Source organism: Pecten maximus, chromosome 12 (assembly GCF_902652985.1).
Source record: "Pecten maximus chromosome 12, xPecMax1.1, whole genome shotgun sequence".
Taxonomy (NCBI): Eukaryota; Metazoa; Mollusca; class Bivalvia; order Pectinida; family Pectinidae; genus Pecten; species Pecten maximus.
Window position 1 is genome coordinate 4,044,327 of NC_047026.1, and position 20,399 is coordinate 4,064,725.

Consider the following 20,399-nt stretch of genomic DNA (forward strand, 5'->3'; position numbering starts at 1 on the left):
ACCAAGAAATCTGCTAGAAACATAACAAAGTAGAGTCTTTCATTAGTTTGCGTTTCTCCTCTCTGGATTATACAGATTGTTAAGCCTGGATAGGTTGGACAAGAACAGTTTCTAGAAATTCTTTCATATTGTTCGTCCTCTATTGACGCTGGTATTTACACTCCAAACCACGAGGATGCACTTCTGTTTTTCTGGGTAAAAGTGAAAACGGACATATGGAAACAGTATTCAACTCTTTTTAACATGTCAGTTCCAGTATATCGGAAACATTTCATTCCAAAGTAAAAGCAACACACATAACTATCGTTCCGTTGTTCTTTGGACGCAACATCTTTCAGGTTAGAGAAAATATTCTGGACCACATCACAGCGGTCTCCAAAGCAATTTTTGGCAAGCGGGCGACTGTCATACTTGACATTACATATATCTTTATTCCTAAGAGTTCTGATCAAAAGCTCCAGAGAATCTCCCACTGTGGCCAGAAGTGGAACTCTTTTATGTTCACGAGCCTGCCTGACGGTTACCTTCTGGACACAGTAGGACCTTTTCTTGGAACGATAATGATGCGAAGATTACCAAAAACATCATGGATAGTTTCTCCTGGCTGGAGAAAAGACATCAATATTGATGGAGAGTTTTGGGATGTTTTGCCAGATTTGAAGTCACGTGGTTTGAAAATAAAGATTACATCTCATCTAAACCCCGGGCAGACTCAACATGACGACCTACAAGCTAACATTGATAGATCCGTAACTAAACCCAGGGCCTAGTTGTTCAAAAGGTGATCAGGCTAATCACAGTTAAACAACAATATTAAAATCATTTCTGGTAAAACTTATTTGACAAAATTTTCTTAAACTATAACACCTACCAGTCTCTTCATACCTGCTGATTTTGAAGAATATACACACATATGATTTGAAGTAAAGGAGAAATGACATTTTCACTAATCAGGTGATTAAGCTAATCGCTTTTTTGAACAACTTGGCCCGGATGGATAGTGGACTCATATCCCGGACGCTTCAAGCATTGGCTGTTTTTCAAAACGCAACTTGCCTCCAACTACACGTATTTCATTAATGTCATCCAGGCACTCTTTAGAAGACGACCGCGGTAACTTTACGTGCAAATATAAATGGCATCTGGAGGTTGGAGATAATTTACGGACTTTTGTGTACTAGGTGCATGTTTGCGGTGAGTATATGTGTTATGTAGTTAGCTGCGGTATGTTTGTGTTTGTCTCCTTGTGATAGCGCAGAGCTGATGCCGACTTTATAGTGCTACCTCACTGAAACATACTGTCCATGGACACACAGAAGGACACACCACACAGTCGCATTTTACTGAAGACGGCTGAACCAGTCGTCCCACTCCCCAAACTTTAAGCAGGAGTTGGAATTGCCATTTAAGAGACTGGTAGGTCTCAGCTAGGGGACACAACCCAAAGCCTTCCTCACAAAAGCGAACACTCAACTAAACACCAAATGTGAGGTAGTGTCAAGGGAGACATTAGGAAAAAGAAAGTCAGAACTCCAGATTTAAATGGCCTTCTCAGAAAGTCCCTGGTATATTGAGGAGCAGGCACACTTATAATGAAAGAAAACAATTCTTAAATACGTATCAATTTATGTAGATTTATTTTCATTAATGAAACATGCAACCTATTTCATTATAAATGTGAAAATAAATAAAACATGATATATCTATAATCAAGCAATCAATCATATACCGGTATATATATAAACAGATCATTTAAATCTGAAAACAAAATCTGTTAAAGTAAATCTGCTGTCAAGCATATAGACAGATGATATGACAATATTATACTTTAAATGATGTGTGGATGATTTTTTTTCTGTCATGAAGATATTGTCCAGAGTTTAATACTGTACGGGTGAAGAGCCTGCTGTCTAACAGGCCAGTGTAGAGTTTGGTAATCTATAGTATACATATTTAACTTTATCAAACATTTTAAATAAGGTATGTATGACAGACCAAGGGAAACCATTTTATGTGTTACATTCTATAACATAATAAAACAAAAGGCCCATGGGTCCTAACAGTCACCTTATATATTTCTGTCAATTTGACCCCTTTTTGCCCTTCCCATCAGCCCCTGGGAGGTCAGTCAAGGTCAATATGCATATATGCACCATCAAACTGCCATCCCATACTGGTAATTCTAACCAGTTTGAATTATTTCCAACAGAAATCAAAGAAATAACGTTCAAAAAAGTGATTTTCTGATTTAAGCTGTAGTAAATTTTACTCCAACCCCAGGGAAATGAAATTCACAATTTTGATAAAACATCTTAGACTTTTCCATCTAAAATGAATATATGATTCTATTGTAGCTAGGTCTTCAAAGATTTTAACTTTAAGTCAATCTGACCCATTTTGGCCCATCAGCCCCTGGGAGTCAGGGCTAACATTTGCAAACCATCAAACTGCCATCCCATGCCGATAATCCTAATAACAGTATTTCCAATGGCAATTCTAGAAATGATACTCAACTATTTTGGTTAACCTTTAGCTATGGAAGGTTTCTGCAAACTTTGATTGAAATTGATACAGGGGTCTCAGAGAATCCCTAAATGTGAATTGTTTACAGACAGACAAAAGGCAATTGCAGAAGGTCATCTCAGGGGAGATAAAAAATGTCACCATGTCAATAAAAATGTGGGAATTTATAATTATGTATAATCTTTGACAGTGTATTTGTATGATGCCACGCTTAATAACAAGACTGAGACGTGTTCAAGAGGAGCCGCGACACCCGTCATTTAGGGCGTCGGCAACGTAACCTCAAGTGAAGATCCAAGGCGAGTGGTTCGACAACCCTTAGCCCAAGTTTCCTCTGGCTCTGACACCATGTCTGGTGTAGGATGGTGTAGGGGCCAGAGGAAACTCGGGCTAGACGCCCCTTACCAGTGTCGGTTTGTGTTTCTTGGGAAGCTAAAAAATGGGCCAGTCTGTGCTCTCATGGCTATGACCTAGGGCAAGACACTTTACCCTAAATTTTTACTAGGATAAAGAGTAAATTTGGTCGGGACTGACGAAGTACTTTGAGTTAAGTGGGGTATTAGAGTTTTCCGAGTTAGAGTTAACGAAGTTCCACTGTAATTCAAAAAGATTACCAGGTAGTAGAGGATTCTCAGAGGACAAGGCTTATGATGGATAATGTCAGACCAAGGTACTCCAGAAATGCTTTTTAAAATTAAAATCACAAGACGATAAACGTGCAAGCCGTTTAATTCACTACTTCACGGCTCCTTTAGGAGGAATGTTCAAGTTTAGTTTTAAATTGAAAATGACCTCATTTTACAACACCGTTCTTCTTGGAAGCTATGAAAGAATGAATGGCCATAGGCATTTATCTGTGAATAAGTCATCATCATTAACATTATACATGTAGAAATATTTTTGGTGTCTAAAATGTAATATTAAATTTGGATTGATTTTTTAAGATTAGTGAAATATTTGAAAGTTTGAAATAAAATCTAGGCCTTTAGGAATAATTCAGATTGGCTGAAACTTAACTTTTAAAACAAAATATACTCTCAAGGTCAATATACATGTACAGCACAAATCACAGCTTTAAAAATGTAAGGCTTTTGTATATGTAGCATACAAAAGTTACCTTCTTTCTACATAGCTTCTCACTTTCTACTTTTTCTTATCTTTCAATATTTTCCCCAAGTTTTTTATAGAATTTTTTATATTCACTTTTTCCTTCCTCGGATGTTTACCTATTTGTGATGCTGGTACACTATAAGTTACATCAATGTCAAGTTTCTTACTAAGTTTTTTCAAACGTTTTTCTGAAATTCCTCCTTTTTTCAAAAATGTGATCATTCCTGATATAGATTGTGACTGATTGGTTGAGTTTTCATCTGTACTTAATGGCAGTTCTGTCTCTTCAATTTCAAGTTTTTCATGTTTCAATTTATCAGACTTATCAGTTAGTTCTCTTCTTTCTAGAGGATGTGTTTCAAGTTGTATTTTCTCAGCGTTATTTAATTTTCTCAGCAAACACAAAACTAATCCATCTTCAATCCAAATCTCAAGCTCTTTTTGGATCGCAAGGACTCTCTTATCGCCCTGGTAGATGTCTGGATAGTATTTGCTGAAAAAAGAAAGAGAAAAAAAGTTTAATATGTACTGTATGTATAAATATTAACTTTGGACAGTCTGTGATATCATAAAAACTTATTTTTAGTTTTTGTTTTTGGTAAGATTCTGCATGTTATTGTATTTATTCTAAAGACCTGCAGGGTTAGGCAGTTATTGTCTTACCTACCTATACAGGTAATCTGTGATTGTCATACCTACCTGTACAGGTAATCTGTGATTGTCATACCTACCTGTACAGGTAATCTGTTATTGTCATACCTACCTATACAGGTAATCTGTTATTGTCATACCTACCTGTACAGGTAATCTGTGATTGTCATACTTACCTATACAGATAATCTGTGATTGTCATACCTACCTGTACAGGTAATCTGTGATTGTCTTACCTACCTGTACAGGTAATCTGTGATTGTCATACCTACCTGTACAGGTAATCTGTTATTGTCATACCTACCTGTACAGGTAATCTGTGATTGTCATACCTACCTATACAGGTAATTTGTGATTGTCATACCTACCTATACAGGTAATCTGTGATTGTCATACCTACCTATACAGGTAATCTGTGATTGTCATACCTACCTATACAGGTAATCTGTTATTGTCATACCTACCTGTACAGGTAATCTGTGATTGTCATACTTACCTATACAGATAATCTGTGATTGTCATACCTACCTGTACAGGTAATCTGTGATTGTCTTACCTACCTGTACAGGTAATCTGTGATTGTCATACCTACCTGTACAGGTAATCTGTTATTGTCATACCTACCTGTACAGGTAATCTGTGATTGTCATACCTACCTATACAGGTATTTGTGATTGTCATACCTACCTATACAGGTAATCTGTGATTGTCATACCTACCTATACAGGTAATCTGTGATTGTCATACCTACCTATACAGGTAATCTGTGATTGTCATACCTACCTATACAGGTAATCTGTGATTGTCATACCTACCTGTACAGGTAATTTTTGTTATCCCTAGTCTATTGTGTTTTGTTCCTACCTGAACCATAAATAATTATCAAGGCAGCCGAAGATGCTCTCCAGGTCCCTGAGAGCTGAAGGAGTTTTTGGCATCTTGAGTGGCCAACCTAGAAGATTAGTTAGCCAGGTCAGACTGATAGGTTCCTCATTGTAGTGCTTCTTGGCACACTGTGGAATAAACACATATTGTTAAAAAAACGAATGTCTTTAAACAACAATGATTTATAACCTGCTGATACACAAATACAGTAACAATTATGTACTGGCTATAAAACACTGTTTTAGATATACTTCAGATAACAAATCAGGTAATTGTATCCATTTCTCTGGGGAAAAGATACATAATATAAGTTTGGAGCATTAAATGGGCATAACTGCAAGAAAACCACCGATTCAGAAAAACAAGAGGCCCAGAGTACCTGTATTGTCACTTTGTGAGTTCAATAATACAGGCTTGCGGCATATAAAATATTTTAACAATTAATTCCACATCACATAAGTACTAGTGGAAGATTCTGTTTATCACAGTACTTGTATTGACGACAACATAAGTAAAAACCTTCACTATATCAGTCAGACAAATTATAATTTGGATGGTACATTCTTTTCTCTGAAGAGACAATCGTGCAACATCACAGATTTATTGTGACATCATAAAGTGTTTGTGATATCCAGTATAGTGTTATTACTCATATGTCATACAATATTAATGACACAGTGGTGTGAAATGCTAGAACGGGTTAGTTACTTGATAAACTTTATTGACAGTGAACCAATATCATGTTTTCCTGTTTTCCTGTTCAGTTTTGGCCTATCACTAGAGTCCTATTGAACATAAATTGCTCAAAAAATATTTTTTGAGACATAAGTATGATATCACTGTATTAGCTGTCAAAAGACATTCATAAACAGAAATTCAGAGATCGTATGTTTGAACTGTCGTTATGATCCTATAACACTCCTTGCCAGAAGACCAAACTCAAAGCTCTGGACATCGCTGGAGCTGCGACATTGTTAGATTGTTACTGGATATGACAGTGCTGGAATATTATTGTATTTCAGTCCAGGCCTGGTTATAAACCCAGCCATACCTACTGCAGTTCATCGAAATGCTAGTTTCCTTCTGGACCAATGACAGGATTAATATATTGTCATGTGACCTACCTCTACAAACACTTCACATTGCAGTTCGTTTTCAATATCAATTGGTGCGGTTGAGTAGTGGAAGCGATCCCTCATGGGCAGACCGATGTCGTCGATCATGCCCGCTAGTACCTTCATCTGATGTAACTCACACATAAAGAAGTTTTTCTCGTCATGTTTAGCCATCTCTTCAAACGTATTCTAGAAAACAAGATGTCACAACCTCACAGCTTTCATGTGCTACTGTAAACGTGGAAATTTACGCGAGGGGGAAATTTACTCTAATCACACGGAGGCCTTTCGATTGCAAAAATTTCCCCCACGCGTATTATTTTGATATCAATTTGCGTAATCTTGAACTACAAACGAATGTGGATCGATCGCGAAAATTACCCAACACTTATAGTTTACACATGGAAATTGCGAAATTAACCCCCTCGCAAAAATAACCACTTTTACAGTATATTGATGAATGAAAATGAAAAATATGAAAATAACCTTTATTTATCGTCGTGTACATGGAAACAAGCAACATAGCCCTGTAGAGCTTTTATTACGACGCCGCTGAGGGAACAAATATTGTTTTGAATGTTGGAGGAAAACCCACGGGCCATCGGTGGGGAAACAACAAACCGAACAGACATCATCCCTGCCAACAGCATGGCTCGAACAACGTTCTAGGGAGAGTGGTCTGATGCTCACGCATGACTGCACCGACGACGGTCAGTTCAATACGATCATGGCTACCGAGGCACCAATGAAGAATTAAGACAACATAATCGTGATGCATTTTTTAAAGTTCCTAGTATATAATAATATTTGCTCAAGATCAACTCAGGATAAATACGATTGTGTATCTTCCACTATAAAAATTGAACTTGAGAACAATTAAAATTGATCTGATTTGAAGCAATTATCACACCAGCTGCAAACAAACTGAAAGTACTTCGATCTACTGCCAACACATTATAACAGGTGTTGTTATTTGAGAAAAGATTATCTGTTTGGTAATATAAGAGTGTTAGAAACTAATTTTATTATTACTTATCAATAAAACCTCAAAGTTGTATTTTAAGTTTTGTAATGTGAGGTCAACATTTTTTAATGCCTTTTTTTAAAATCAATATAAAATTTTTTCTGATATTCCAAGTTCAGTTCATTCACTGGAACCCGCCAGAGTAAATCTGACTTGGTTACCAAAGCCCGGGTATAATTTCCAGTTGATAATAAGTAAGAATTAACACATTAAAACATTATGTACTGGAGTGTCTAACACTGCCCCTGACTTACCAACAGTTCTTCCAGAGTGGCATTAGGTAGCTGATAGGAGAACATCTCCATCTGTTCTGTGGTGGGTTTCAGCCCAGCAGACTACGGAGACAAAAAATGAGTTCTTAAAGTTTTGATGATTGGACATCTACTCCCTTCCAGTTACCAAGTGACGACATTTTCAAACTTTATTTCAGCATACAATTCATTTAACTACATCAACCAATACTGAAGTTAGAATTGATGTCATGGTCCTATTTCAATGCCATGGTGTTGATTTGAACAAAGTTCAATCTTCATAAAGCTACAATATAGTTTGCTTCTTTTCAATAGTAGATTCAGAGGTGACAATTCCCCATCATATCAAGCCATTTTAGCGATTTCACCAAAACCCAATTAATACATGGTATAGTAGGAACGGTACTGACAAGGTTTCAGACAAGGCCATTCCTAAATAACTAGACTTTCCCTCTCCAAATTTGAGGGAGTATAAAAAAAGGCACACAACGAAGTTCCATTCTGGGCAAGTTCTCAAGTTTTGTATAAATAATCTGTAACACAATAGAAACAAGAATTTTTGACAGATTAAGGGGGACAGACTATGAGACAATGGACAGGTGACATCACACCATGACATAATGATAGCTGTGACAGACAATGGACAGGTGACATCACACCATGACAGATGATAGCTGTAACAATGGACAGGTGACATCACACCATGATAATGGACAGGTGACATCACATCATGACATAATGATAGCTGTAACAATGGACAGGTGACATCACACCACGACAATGGACAGGTGACATCACACCATGACATAATGATAGCTGTAACAATGGACAGGTGACATCACACCATGACAGATGATAGCTGTAACAATGGACAGGTGACATCACACCATGACAATGGACAGGTGACATCACACCACGACATTATGATAGTTGTAATAGACAATGGACAGGTGACATCACACCATGACATAATGATAGCTGTAACAATGGACATGTGACATCACACCATGACATAATGATAGCTGTAACAATGGACAGGTGACATCACACCATGACAATGGACAGGTGACATCACACCATGACATAATGATAGCTGTAACAGACAATGGACAGGTCACATCACACCATGACATAATGATAGCAGTAACAATGGACAGGTGACATCACACCATGACAATGGACAGGTGACATCACACCATGACAATGGACAGGTGACATCACACCATGACATAATGATAGCTGTAACAATGGACAGGTGACATCACACCATGACATAATCAGTGTTCCAGCTAAGTCGGGTTAGCAGGGCGCGACGCCCTGCCCCTAATTCAAAGTTAGAAATGCGCCCCGCCCCTTTTCCTGAAGTACTGCCCTTTTTCTAAGTGTCATTGATGCTCATTTTGCCTCGTATATTCTATATCCGATTTGCTGAAGCCATGCAATATACAGTCAGTCACTAATTGGCCTCCTGTGACACTAGTCCCCTTACCTGTGGACCCTTATCCACGGGGGTCGATCCACAGTACTGACGCTGCCCGAGGCAGATCGGTCAGCTGGGGATCGAGCTGGTGTTTTAATAGATTCATTTAACCGTGACGAGTCGATAGGATCGGTTGGTAATCCAATTAAATCATAATCACGAAGGCTTTTTGAAGATGGACACAGTAATGATAATGGATGGAAATTAAATGTTGTTTTACTTATGTAAACAACTTTTGACAAGACCGAAAAGAGCCGCACGTTTGTCGTTAAGTTATCCCATGAGCACGTGTGCATATATTGGCGATCGATCTATATATATCTTTAAAATTTTCTTCACATGACAACACAAAATCCTTCTGGTTTTTACCAAGCAACTTTTAAGTAGATATCTAAATGATCATGAGACCACTTTCCAGTGATTTTCCAGTGATCCAAATTAGCTTTCGGTTGATTTTTTTGATGAAGTTTGGCGGGACGCCGGAAATGGTTCGTTGTAAATGCAGATGTCGCAAATTCCTTGTTGGATTGACGGATTTCTATACAAAATGTTTATTTTTCATAAATAAATAAAGGACACGTAAAAATATCTGCTTATGTGAATAATGGTTGCAAAAGTTTAGTTTATATTGTGTTATTTTCGTATCTGAAATGCCCACTCAGCATTAACTGCGGGTCATGTGATAGCCAAGTGATTACATTTCTGCAACACGCGGGACTGTTTGTTTACGAGAGCAACGGAACAAATGTTTGATCAGAAACTTGCGAATCATGATCGGCCCCAATTTGCTTACCATTTCTTATAATTAATTCAAGAAAATGTGAACTTGCTATAATTTCCTGATTTTAGTTTACCGTTATTTCTAAAGTGAAAGTAGAAATTTACCGCCGCTTACAAGATACATCATAGTTATATTCAGATAGATATTCTATTAAATAATAGAATTTCTTTTAATTAATCATTTTTTTCTCGTATATGCTTTACCAACTTTTCTCTTTTGCTCCATCATATTTTCACCTACAATTAGTCGTCTTACAATCACAACGGACAGACCAGAGACCTATATTAATTAGTTAGTATATAGGTCTCTGGTCAGACTAGCTTCTGGTTGAAAATATCGCTCTGTTGACTATAACTGATAGTAACATTTTGATTGAACGTAATTATCATATATGGATTCTCTCAATACACCCTTAAATTGAAATAATGCTAATATCAATTTATTTTTGAATTACTCTAGGTCATAACTTTTACCATCCAAATTTAAAACAATATTTGAAGAATAAAGAGAAGAAAGAAGATATCCTTTTTACACACAAACGAAATAATAATAAAAAAAATCAACAGATTTCTATTTGTCTCCTATGAATTAGGTCACATGTAATACATGGATGTACTTGAATTGTCCTGTAAAATAAGGTAGAAGATAGATAGGCCCGGAAAAAATGTCGCGCACAAAAATGCCCCTTTTTTAGGCAGCGCCCTGCCCTTTTCAAATCCTAGCTGGAACACTGATAATGATAGCCGTAACAATGGACAGGTGACATCACACCATGACAATGGACAGGTGACATCACACCATGACAATGGACAGGTGACATCACACCATGACATAATGATAGTTGTAACAATGGACAGGTGACATCACACCATGACAATGGACAGGTGACATCACACCATGACAATGGACAGGTGACATCACACCATGACAATGGACAGGTGACATCACACCATGACAATGGACAGCTGACATCACACCATGACATAATGATAGCTGTAACAATGGACAGGTGACATCACACCATGACAATGGACAGGTGACATCACACCATGACATAATGATAGCTGTAACAATGGATAGGTGACATCACACCATGACAATGGACAGGTGACATCACACCATGATAATGGACAGGTGACATCACATCATGACATAATGATAGCTGTAACGATGGACAGGTGACATCACACCACGACAATGGACAGGTGACATCACACCATGACATAATGATAGCTGTAACAATGGACAGGTGACATCACACCATGACAACAGACAGGTGACATCACACCATGACATAATGATAGCTGTAACAATGGACAGGTGACATCACACCATGACATAATGATAGCTGTAACAGACAATGGACAGGTGACATCACACCATGACATAATGATAGCTGTAACAATGGACAGGTGACATCACACCATGACAATGGACAGGTGACATCACACCATGACATAATGATAGCTGTAACAGACAATGGACAGGTGACATCACACCATGACAATGGACAGGTGACATCACACCATGACAATGGACAGGTGACATCACACCATGACATAATGATAGCTGTAACAGGCACTGGAGAGTATGTTACCTGTATAGGTGGGACTTTTGCCCCGACTGTATTGTGTAGTAAAGGTATATCAGATTTGAGGAAGGTCGTCACCTCTCCGTCGGGATAAATGGTCTTAAATCTGCCGGCGCGTCCTGCTATATGTTTGGCCATGGAGGCACTGATGGCCCGGAATGCTGTTTGGCCATTTTTTATCGATACCTTTTTATGTAATTGGTGGAATACAATTCTTCTGATGTTCCTAAACAAAGAGAAAACAAAACAAGGGCATGTGTAACTATTTAAAGAGAGCTTGGCTGTATTACCTGCCTACAAGGCTTTTCATTCTTATCATCAACAAAATCACATTTAACCCTTTCAACCCTAAGAAATTTTGTTGGACAAGATGATTAATTAGTCTATCAATGTAAAGAATGAAAACAGAAGTACCCTCTTCTATTTATCACATTACTACTATTTATGAGAATATAAGCAAAAATCTTCAAATTATGTTTCTATATAAGATAGACGAAATCCTGCTTGGATGGGACATTTCCGTCTACCCAGACAACCTTGCGACATCACATATTGATTAAAACGTCACAATAGTGTTATTATACATGTGTCTTATGATATTTATGACATAGCAGTATGACGTGGCAGAACAGGCCAGTTACGGGACAAACAAATTAACTTATGAAGCTTTATAATCACATCTAGCGGTAAAGGTGGATCACATCCGCTCTAGAAATTACTACTTACAGATTGACACCCATTCCTACAGCATCTGTCGCGACCAAAACTTTACACGGGTCCAGAGGGTCATTGAATTTGTTGGCCATGGCAATCTTTGTTGCTATCAAAATAATAAGGATGATAATTGTTTTTATACATAAAGACAATGACCCTGACCTTGACCTTGGCACTCTGAAACATAGAATTGCTTTGAGATATCCCCATACTCATCGTCGGAAACCCACGGTTGATTGCACTTCGCTACGCTTTTAACCCACGGTATATTGCACTACGCTACGCTTCACTAAGCATAGCATAGTGCAATCACCTGTGGGTTTCTGATGATGCCGCATGCTTGACCATTACATGTATGATTATGAAGTCTGATAAAAATCCATTTTAAAAATGAAGTTGGTAGAGTGATGGGTAAAGTTAAGCAAACAAAACACCATATCCCTCCATGACATCATCACAAGGGGATAATCAAAGTGTGTTATAGGGCGAACTTGATTCTAGCTTGCCGTCAGTGCCGTTTGCCGGTTTTGAGCTTGCCGTCGGCACGTACATTCAAGCAAAGCGGCTCATTTGCAATATGGTCGACATAGACCAAAACATATTTTTTTTTATTTTATACATTTATATATGAATAAACTATTTCAAAAGCATTGTAAACATCGAATGCTGCAGAACATTCAAAATCAGCTTATTTTGCAATATATATATGACTAAAATAGCCCGACCAGATCAAAATAAGTTGAAATTCTTAAACTTCTCACTTAATCTAATCTTTCGGTTGAACACGTCGCCATCTTGTTTGCCGGTGTGCCTGTGGTTTCAAACCGGCAGGAATTTACGCCGATCGGCACGTGCCGAAATTGCTCGCACATATTCGGGACATAATCAAGTAATTTTACTGCCTTCCCACCTTGCCGCTGACACATCGGCACGTCAGAATCAAGTTCACCCATAGACAGCAAGACAATCGTAGTATGCTTGTGGAGATTAAATACACTTGTGGAGATTAAATACACTGATAAATGTTATGTATAAAGGCGGGCCATGTACAGATATGTTTACCTGGAGGTAGATGTCCGTAGATGATGGCGGTTTGGATTCCTAGTTTGTTAAGTATAGTCGACACTTTAAATATACTCTCCTTGCTAAAACAAATAATGCAGTCTCCAGGCAGGATATTTTCCCATCTCTCTGAAACATATATTGAACTGTTACAACATTATCATCTCAATGATGTGGACAAATATAAAATCCTTGTAAGTTGTTTAGCTTTATTTTGTTTAACGTCCTATTAACAGCCAGGGTCATTTAAGGACGTGACAGATTTTGAAGGTGGAGGAAAGCCGGAGTACCCGGAGAAAAACCACCGGCCTACGGTCAGAACCTGACAACTGCCCCAAATGGGTTTCGAACTTGCAACCAAGAGGTGGAGGGCTAGTGATAAAGTGTTGGGACACCTTAGCCACTTGGCCACAGCGGCCCCACTAAAATCCATGTGTACGTCAGTAGAGGGCTACAACAATTTTTACAGATCACTTCAAGGTCTAACCGAATCTATAACTTACCCACAGCCTCATCCAGGATCTTCAACGACGTTAATCTTTCATATTCTTTAACCTACAAATATGTAATTAAGAATCATCTTTGATAACTCCTATTGAATTAAATTGTCAGAAATGAATATTATTTGTGATCGTCAAAATGTCTGATATATATATGTAGTAAGTTTGTGTGTAACAGGTTATCTGTGTGCCATTTTTTCCATACTGCATTACCATTGATGAATTTTTGTTAATGCAGAAACAGAAGTGTATCTTAGTGAAAAGGGAAACGATAAGATTGTTGATTTAGTGTGCTTACCTCTACGTTATCACCGGTCAACTTAGCCAGGTTTTTTATTAGAGGAATTGCAGATTCCTCCCCACAAAGGTGGATTTCATCAGCATTCAAACCAAGGAAAGCTCTCGTCCATGCCCACCCTCGATCAATATCTCGTATCAATTGGACCTCGTCGATCACCGCTACATTGTCTGGAACAAAACAATAAAAAGGCTACATATATGTATTGGTATTTATATTAAAACATGTCAATAGATGAATTAATTTCATTATTTTAAACGTTTTTAAGGAGTATATTGCATATAACTTGTTCGTTACATGTCGGGGATGCATAACTTATTCGTTTGGTAAAGGCCACAACATTTAAAAGAATTGAATTGAATCAAATGTAGTTCCACAACAACAGCTAAACTGATCATGTAGGGGATAAATTCTAGTACTGAATTTCTTTTTAGCCAAACTGTATTGGAAATATGATGCTGGTTTAGCATCCTGAGTTTACAAAGTTCCATGTAACTGTACACATATACCAGGCATAACAATGAAAAGACAAAGCTTCAAGCAAGGTTTGAGAAAAGAGCTTTATCCATTTTTTATGATTTGAAGTATCTTTACTATTTTGTGATGCACCACACCACTCTACACCGGTTTTACTTACAGTGATCTTCGACGATGGCCATTTCTACAGTACAAACCATGTGACTTCCAGGTTTGTTGCTCTCGTTAGCAAATGTAATGAGTTCACCTGTTCTCAAGTCACATGGGATACCCTAGAAAATAAAAGTCATTGATTACAAGCAAAATATCATAAATTATACATGACATCTAATTATACAACACGAAGGATGCATGCATTTGAGTATACCTAAAATATTCAATGTGTATGATTAAAATAATTAATTGATTGAAAATGTTCATCATATAGGAATCCAAACATTGTCATCCTGAATAACAGTCAGCTAATTGTTTTAACAGGAATATTTGACCTTGACCTTTAACCTGATGACCTGGTCGTACAGCTAAATGAAAGAAGTATAAGGCTGGCGTTTTTCATTCCTTAGTTATGCATACTTTACACTGTGCACAAACAGGTACTGACATTTATACTGGAAAACTTGTTATATCTAATATCAAATTTGTATATTGTAAGTTTAATTGCATTAGTAGCAAAATTATTGTTATTAATGACATACTGAACAGTAGCAGAGTTATAATCCTGATTTAACAGACTGATACCCGTTATCCAATGATATACCCTCAAACTACTGGGCAGGTGAGGTAAAAATTACTCATTTACTGTCATGAATCCATTATCTTTCCCATCAGTTTTTATAAAAATGAATCATATAAATAATCAATAATTCCTAACGATTACCAGAAAAAGTTTGGAATTTCCATCATATTTACAAAGAATACATACCTGATCATTGGATCTGTTGCATATTTCAATGGCCAGCAAACGTAACGGACAACAATATATAGCTGACTCAGCTTCTAAAAACTTGTTCATAGCCTGGTGGGTTTTACCACTATTGGTTGGGCCGGTATGTATGATGATGTTACGAGTCTTTTTTCTTGCATCTGGATACCTGTGTTTATATACATATCTAATTACATCAGGTGAAAATCACATTCTAACTTAATTACCAGGTATTTTTCCTTTGACCCCCTACTTTTCCTGTACCCTCTACTAAATTAGATCTTTTCCTGTACCCTCTACTAAAATAGACTTTTCCTGTACCCTCTACTAAAATAGACTTTTCCTGTACCCTCTACTAAAATAGACTTTTCCTGTACCCTCTACTGAAATAGACTTTTCCTGTACCCTCTACTAAAATAGACTTTTCCTGTACCCACTACTGCAATAGACTTGTCCCTGTGACCCCCTAATGAAATAGACATTTTTATGACCCCTACTGAAATAGACTTTTCCTGTGACCTCTAGACTGTCCTTTGACCTCTAGATTGTCCTTTGTCCTCTCGATTGTCCCCTCCAACTTCTACTGAAGTAGTCTGTCTTTTGACCCCTACTGAAGAAGATGTTCCTTCGACCCCTACTTAAGTAGACTGTTCCTTTAACCCCTACTGAAGTAGACTCCTTTGACCCCTACTGAAGTAGACTGTTCCTTTAACCCCTACTGAAGTAGACTCCTTTGACCCCTACTGAAGTAGACTGTTCCTTTGACCCCTACTGAAGTAGACCCCTACTGAGGTAGACCGTCCTGGTTACTTTCTTTAGGTTGAGGATACAGAAGACTGTATGACAAAAGGTGATCTGATCTATACTTTCATTCAGTGATAACAAGTAATTAAGGGTAATCCCACTGTCGTCATTTATAACATTAGACACGACTTGTATCATTACTTACCATTTTGCTGGAGAAGTGAGGTCTGCGATGCTTTTCAGCTCATCCATACAACCAAGGTGTGGGTATAATTCAAGTGAGAATTTTAGAAAGTGTGGAAAAAGACTGACTACATCTCCTGTCAACAAAACGTCACATACAAGAAACATGAGATTTTCAAAAGAAGAGTTTTTTTCTTAGTGAGCTCTGAACAGAATTGGGAATGTTTAACATGTTATTAAAGGAATAAAAAATTTCTCAATACACAGGGTCAATTATGGGCCCATTCTCGATAGAAAAGCCAAAAGCCTTTTTTATCCCCATCCAAACATTATTATTCATGAAATTATGAATGTTGCTTTTCCATGCACAAATTTTTGAGAGTCGGCTCTAGCTTCAGTGAAGCATGTGGGCAAAACTAGATATAATTCAACCTATTAATTATGATTAAATTAATTTTGTTGTGGTACCTTTCCTAAATTCAAAGTCCTTAGTGTACTCCATTCCCAAAGTATGGAAAAAAGCGCTGAACAAATATAGCAAACAAGTAGAAAGAATACTTGAACATATATATTGAATATCATCTAGTAAGATTCAGTTAGAATTGTAATTTAAACTTTATGTACCTGATCCGTCGATGAGATCCAGCAGTAATAGGTGAAGATCGGGAGACAGCTTCTCGTTCAAACACATGGCACTGAAAGACCGATGTGTCACCCTGTACATCCCATCTGGAATGAGAAGCATATAACAGTACTTCAGAAAGATATGATTAATATTTATAAGTCATCACTATGTTATTTTACAGTTTTAAAGTAAGATCAGATTTGCTAATGAAAAGCGTAAAAACTTTTAACAGTATAAATTTAACAGATTAATTTGAAATATTAACTTACAGATGATATTTACAGTAAAGATATTTTTATCATGTATCATCCATCAACCTTAAGCTTTGAATCATTTTCATTTTTACAAAATTTGTGTTGTTTTGTAACAGTAGAAGGCCGTGTATATATAGCTACCCACACTTCAATTTGGACTAATGTATCATACTTGTCGGTCATCCTTATGATTATCTATTGAGGGAGACAACTCCTGTTTTTTTATCCTCATTTTTTAATTATTAGTAAAACTTATTTATTGTTCGTACAGTATAAAATTCAATAATCCAGCAATTGCAATGCAGTAAAAAATATTCAGTTCTGAGGTATTAGCTTGTCAAAAGGAAATCAATATATTTTCTTTTGTCAGAAAATTTGAATATGCTTGACATTTAATCTGTTTCGATTTTGCTTTACTAATTTCAATACTTTACCTCCGGAGGGCAAGTCAGCATCAGCCACATTTGTCTTTTGCATCAATTGCAAGCTCAACAGTACAATGCTGTCACAATTGATTCATGTCCAATTTTGTGCCAAAATTTGTACCCAGAGGAGTGGGCACTTTTGCCTCATTTTGCCCATGTGTGTAGCCAATGGAAGTCAATTCATGATCAATATGCTTTCATTTATGACGTACTAACAATACTTACTTTCTATATAATTGTGGGTCTGCAATTTTGTGCAAATGAATGCTTGCTGACAATGTGAAGTTAAAAGTATATTTGGGCATCCCAAGGATATTTTAGTATCAACCATTCAATCCAAATTTAAATACAGCTGCTCCGTACTTGTCTGTTTGAAGCGTAATAAAGCCAAGAGTAATGAAACTACAACAGTATAATTCATCTAATACAATATTGAAAATGAACTGTGTTCTTAGTTAATATATTACATCAAACTTACAAGCAATGTCGTGTTCTACACATAACTTCCAGACTTCAGAATTAGAGGTAAATTGTGCCAGGATCTTTTTCAGAGCATCTGAAATACAATGTACAGATAATTAGTGATAGGGGAGGCCATCGGCCAAATAACAAGAGGCCCAATAGGGTAGAAGTAACGCAATGATCACACAATTAACCAAACTCGTCTGTTGATAAAAGACTTGGTAATTTTAATAGGCTGATCATTGCGAGCTCGAGCTTCCTATGGAATTTTCAAACGCGCGAAAATATCCACTTTTTCAGTAAGTTGTTTAATGTACAGTATTTGTCCCATTGCAAGTTGTTTTAGAGTTTATAGTTAGGCTGATGTATTTATTTGATTGTATGAACACATGTTCTAGGAGGATGTACAGTTAATAAGAAAAACGTGTGGTGTATTGTGTTGCATTTGGGTGAAATAATGATGTTGTTGCATTTTTCAGGATGAAACATAAACAATTTTGGGGAAGAAATTGTCCAGTGAAGTGAGGTCATACCACCTTGTGTATATATTGTAAATTATTAATATAATTGTAAATTATTCATATAATTGTAAATTATTCATATAATTGTAAATTATTCATATATATACAACGATAAAAGTATTCTTTCATAAATGGTACCGTGAAGCAGAATACACTGTAACTAAATCCCATTCAATGGCAATTTTGTCATAACCTATAAAACATAATTATATATATACTATTCAGTATATTAAATTGTAGCTACATCTGAAGTAACCGTACAATGTTCTTGTAGACTAACCCTGGTCAAGCTCTTCCAAGTCACCTAGGCCTTTTTCACGTTCATCCTCCGTCCATTCAATTGGGCTACTTGTTGGATAAAGTTGGGGAATTTTGTAAGGTTTACGGCTGACGTTTGGCCTAGTGTCGGATTGAGGTTTTCTTATTTCGTTGCCATTTTCAGCACCTCTAGACGTCCCTGTTTTGTAAGTTGAACATACAAAAGCATATTTCCTTTTACACCAAGTTGTCGTCAGCTGTTTAGAAACAGATAAAGTTCGAAGTGTCGCCATTGTTCTTCCAAAAGGTTTTGTTTTAGTATTTTGTTTTGACACTCCTACACGCGATCGTTTGAAAGTTCAACGAAAATATGACTTTCACCTCGTGCGAGGCTACAGGTCGCCTCCATCTTTGTTTTGGTTGTCACTTAAAACAAAACGGAATCCGGGGTCTAAGTTCCGGCGTTGTTAACAAAATTAATATTGTTTGCATATTTTAAATTCCATACTCCTAGATAAAATCACATCATAAGAAAATATCAAAACAAATAAAATATTTCATGAATTAAAAACCTCCGCAATATTTGTGAAAACCTTTTCATTACAGTACATATTTATTCCAAAAACACAAATTTTTCATTCTAGTCTAGTCAAAGAGCTTATTTCAGGTCTCTTTAAATAGGTTTTCATAACATATGAGGCATAACGATAATCTATATCTATCTTATACGTTGTAGTAGCCGTTTCCGGTTTTACGGTAGAGAGATTCAGAGGGTGGACTTAGGATTGGTGTGTGAATGCGTTCATGAAAGCCTCCAATGATGGGGCACACACTATTTCATTGTCCATATGGTTCCAGTCTATCTGTACAAAGAATGAATTGTATTGGTCATAGTTGTGTGTTGGTATTGTAAGTGTTTTAGGATTTTTTATGACATTGCTTTCATTATGTTCGAAGACATGTACAATAGTTTTCAAAATACCTACAGTATAGCTTTGATACTTAATTCTCTTTGGCCGTTGCCTTGTTAAGTACGGATGGTAACCTTCTCTCAACTATTTTGTATATGAAGGCCACTCTTTTGTTGCACATGCTAAGTCTGAATAGTTGGGAGTTTCAGGTCCTATAGAATCCGGGCACGGTATCCATCCTCCCCGGTCCTATATACATTGTACGTGTAGCTATTGATGGTGATCTGGCTGCCAGCCGCTGGACTCTATCAAGTTTGTCAATTTCTTTTTTGGTGTACCGGGGATATATGTTGTTTTCTTGCACAAGGATGGACAGTGTTTCACGTTTCTATTTAGGAAGCCAAGTGTTTAACTAGCTTTTTTGTAATGTTTAAAATGTGGGTGTTCCATTTCAAATCATCCGAGATAGTTAGTCCGAGGTATGGGTTTGTTTTCACTTGTTCTAATATGTGTCCATTCAAATTATAGAATTTATGGGTTTTCTCCTTGATGTTCAGGATGTAGCATTTTTTGGTGTTGAATTTCATACTCAAATTTATTGCCCATTGTTTTAGATTATACAAGTCTTCTTG

General features: G+C 36.9%; 1 protein-coding gene across 1 annotated transcript; it reads right to left on the bottom strand.

The window, feature by feature from the left end:
• Nucleotides 1-1,620: 1,620 nt before the first annotated feature.
• LOC117340059 (ATP-dependent RNA helicase SUV3 homolog, mitochondrial-like) lies at nt 1,621-19,264 on the bottom strand. The gene is made up of 15 exons (XM_033901824.1): nt 18,879-19,264; nt 18,094-18,171; nt 16,936-17,040; nt 16,334-16,448; nt 15,385-15,553; nt 14,623-14,734; nt 13,986-14,155; nt 13,691-13,742; nt 13,188-13,316; nt 12,138-12,231; nt 11,418-11,637; nt 7,563-7,643; nt 6,294-6,473; nt 5,149-5,297; nt 1,621-4,126 (listed from the first exon to the last, which is right to left on the bottom strand). Exons 1-15 carry the CDS (start codon nt 19,147-19,149, stop codon nt 3,667-3,669), a joined length of 2,385 nt encoding a protein of 794 aa, XP_033757715.1. The 5' UTR covers nt 19,150-19,264; the 3' UTR covers nt 1,621-3,666.
• Nucleotides 19,265-20,399: the final 1,135 nt, after the last annotated feature.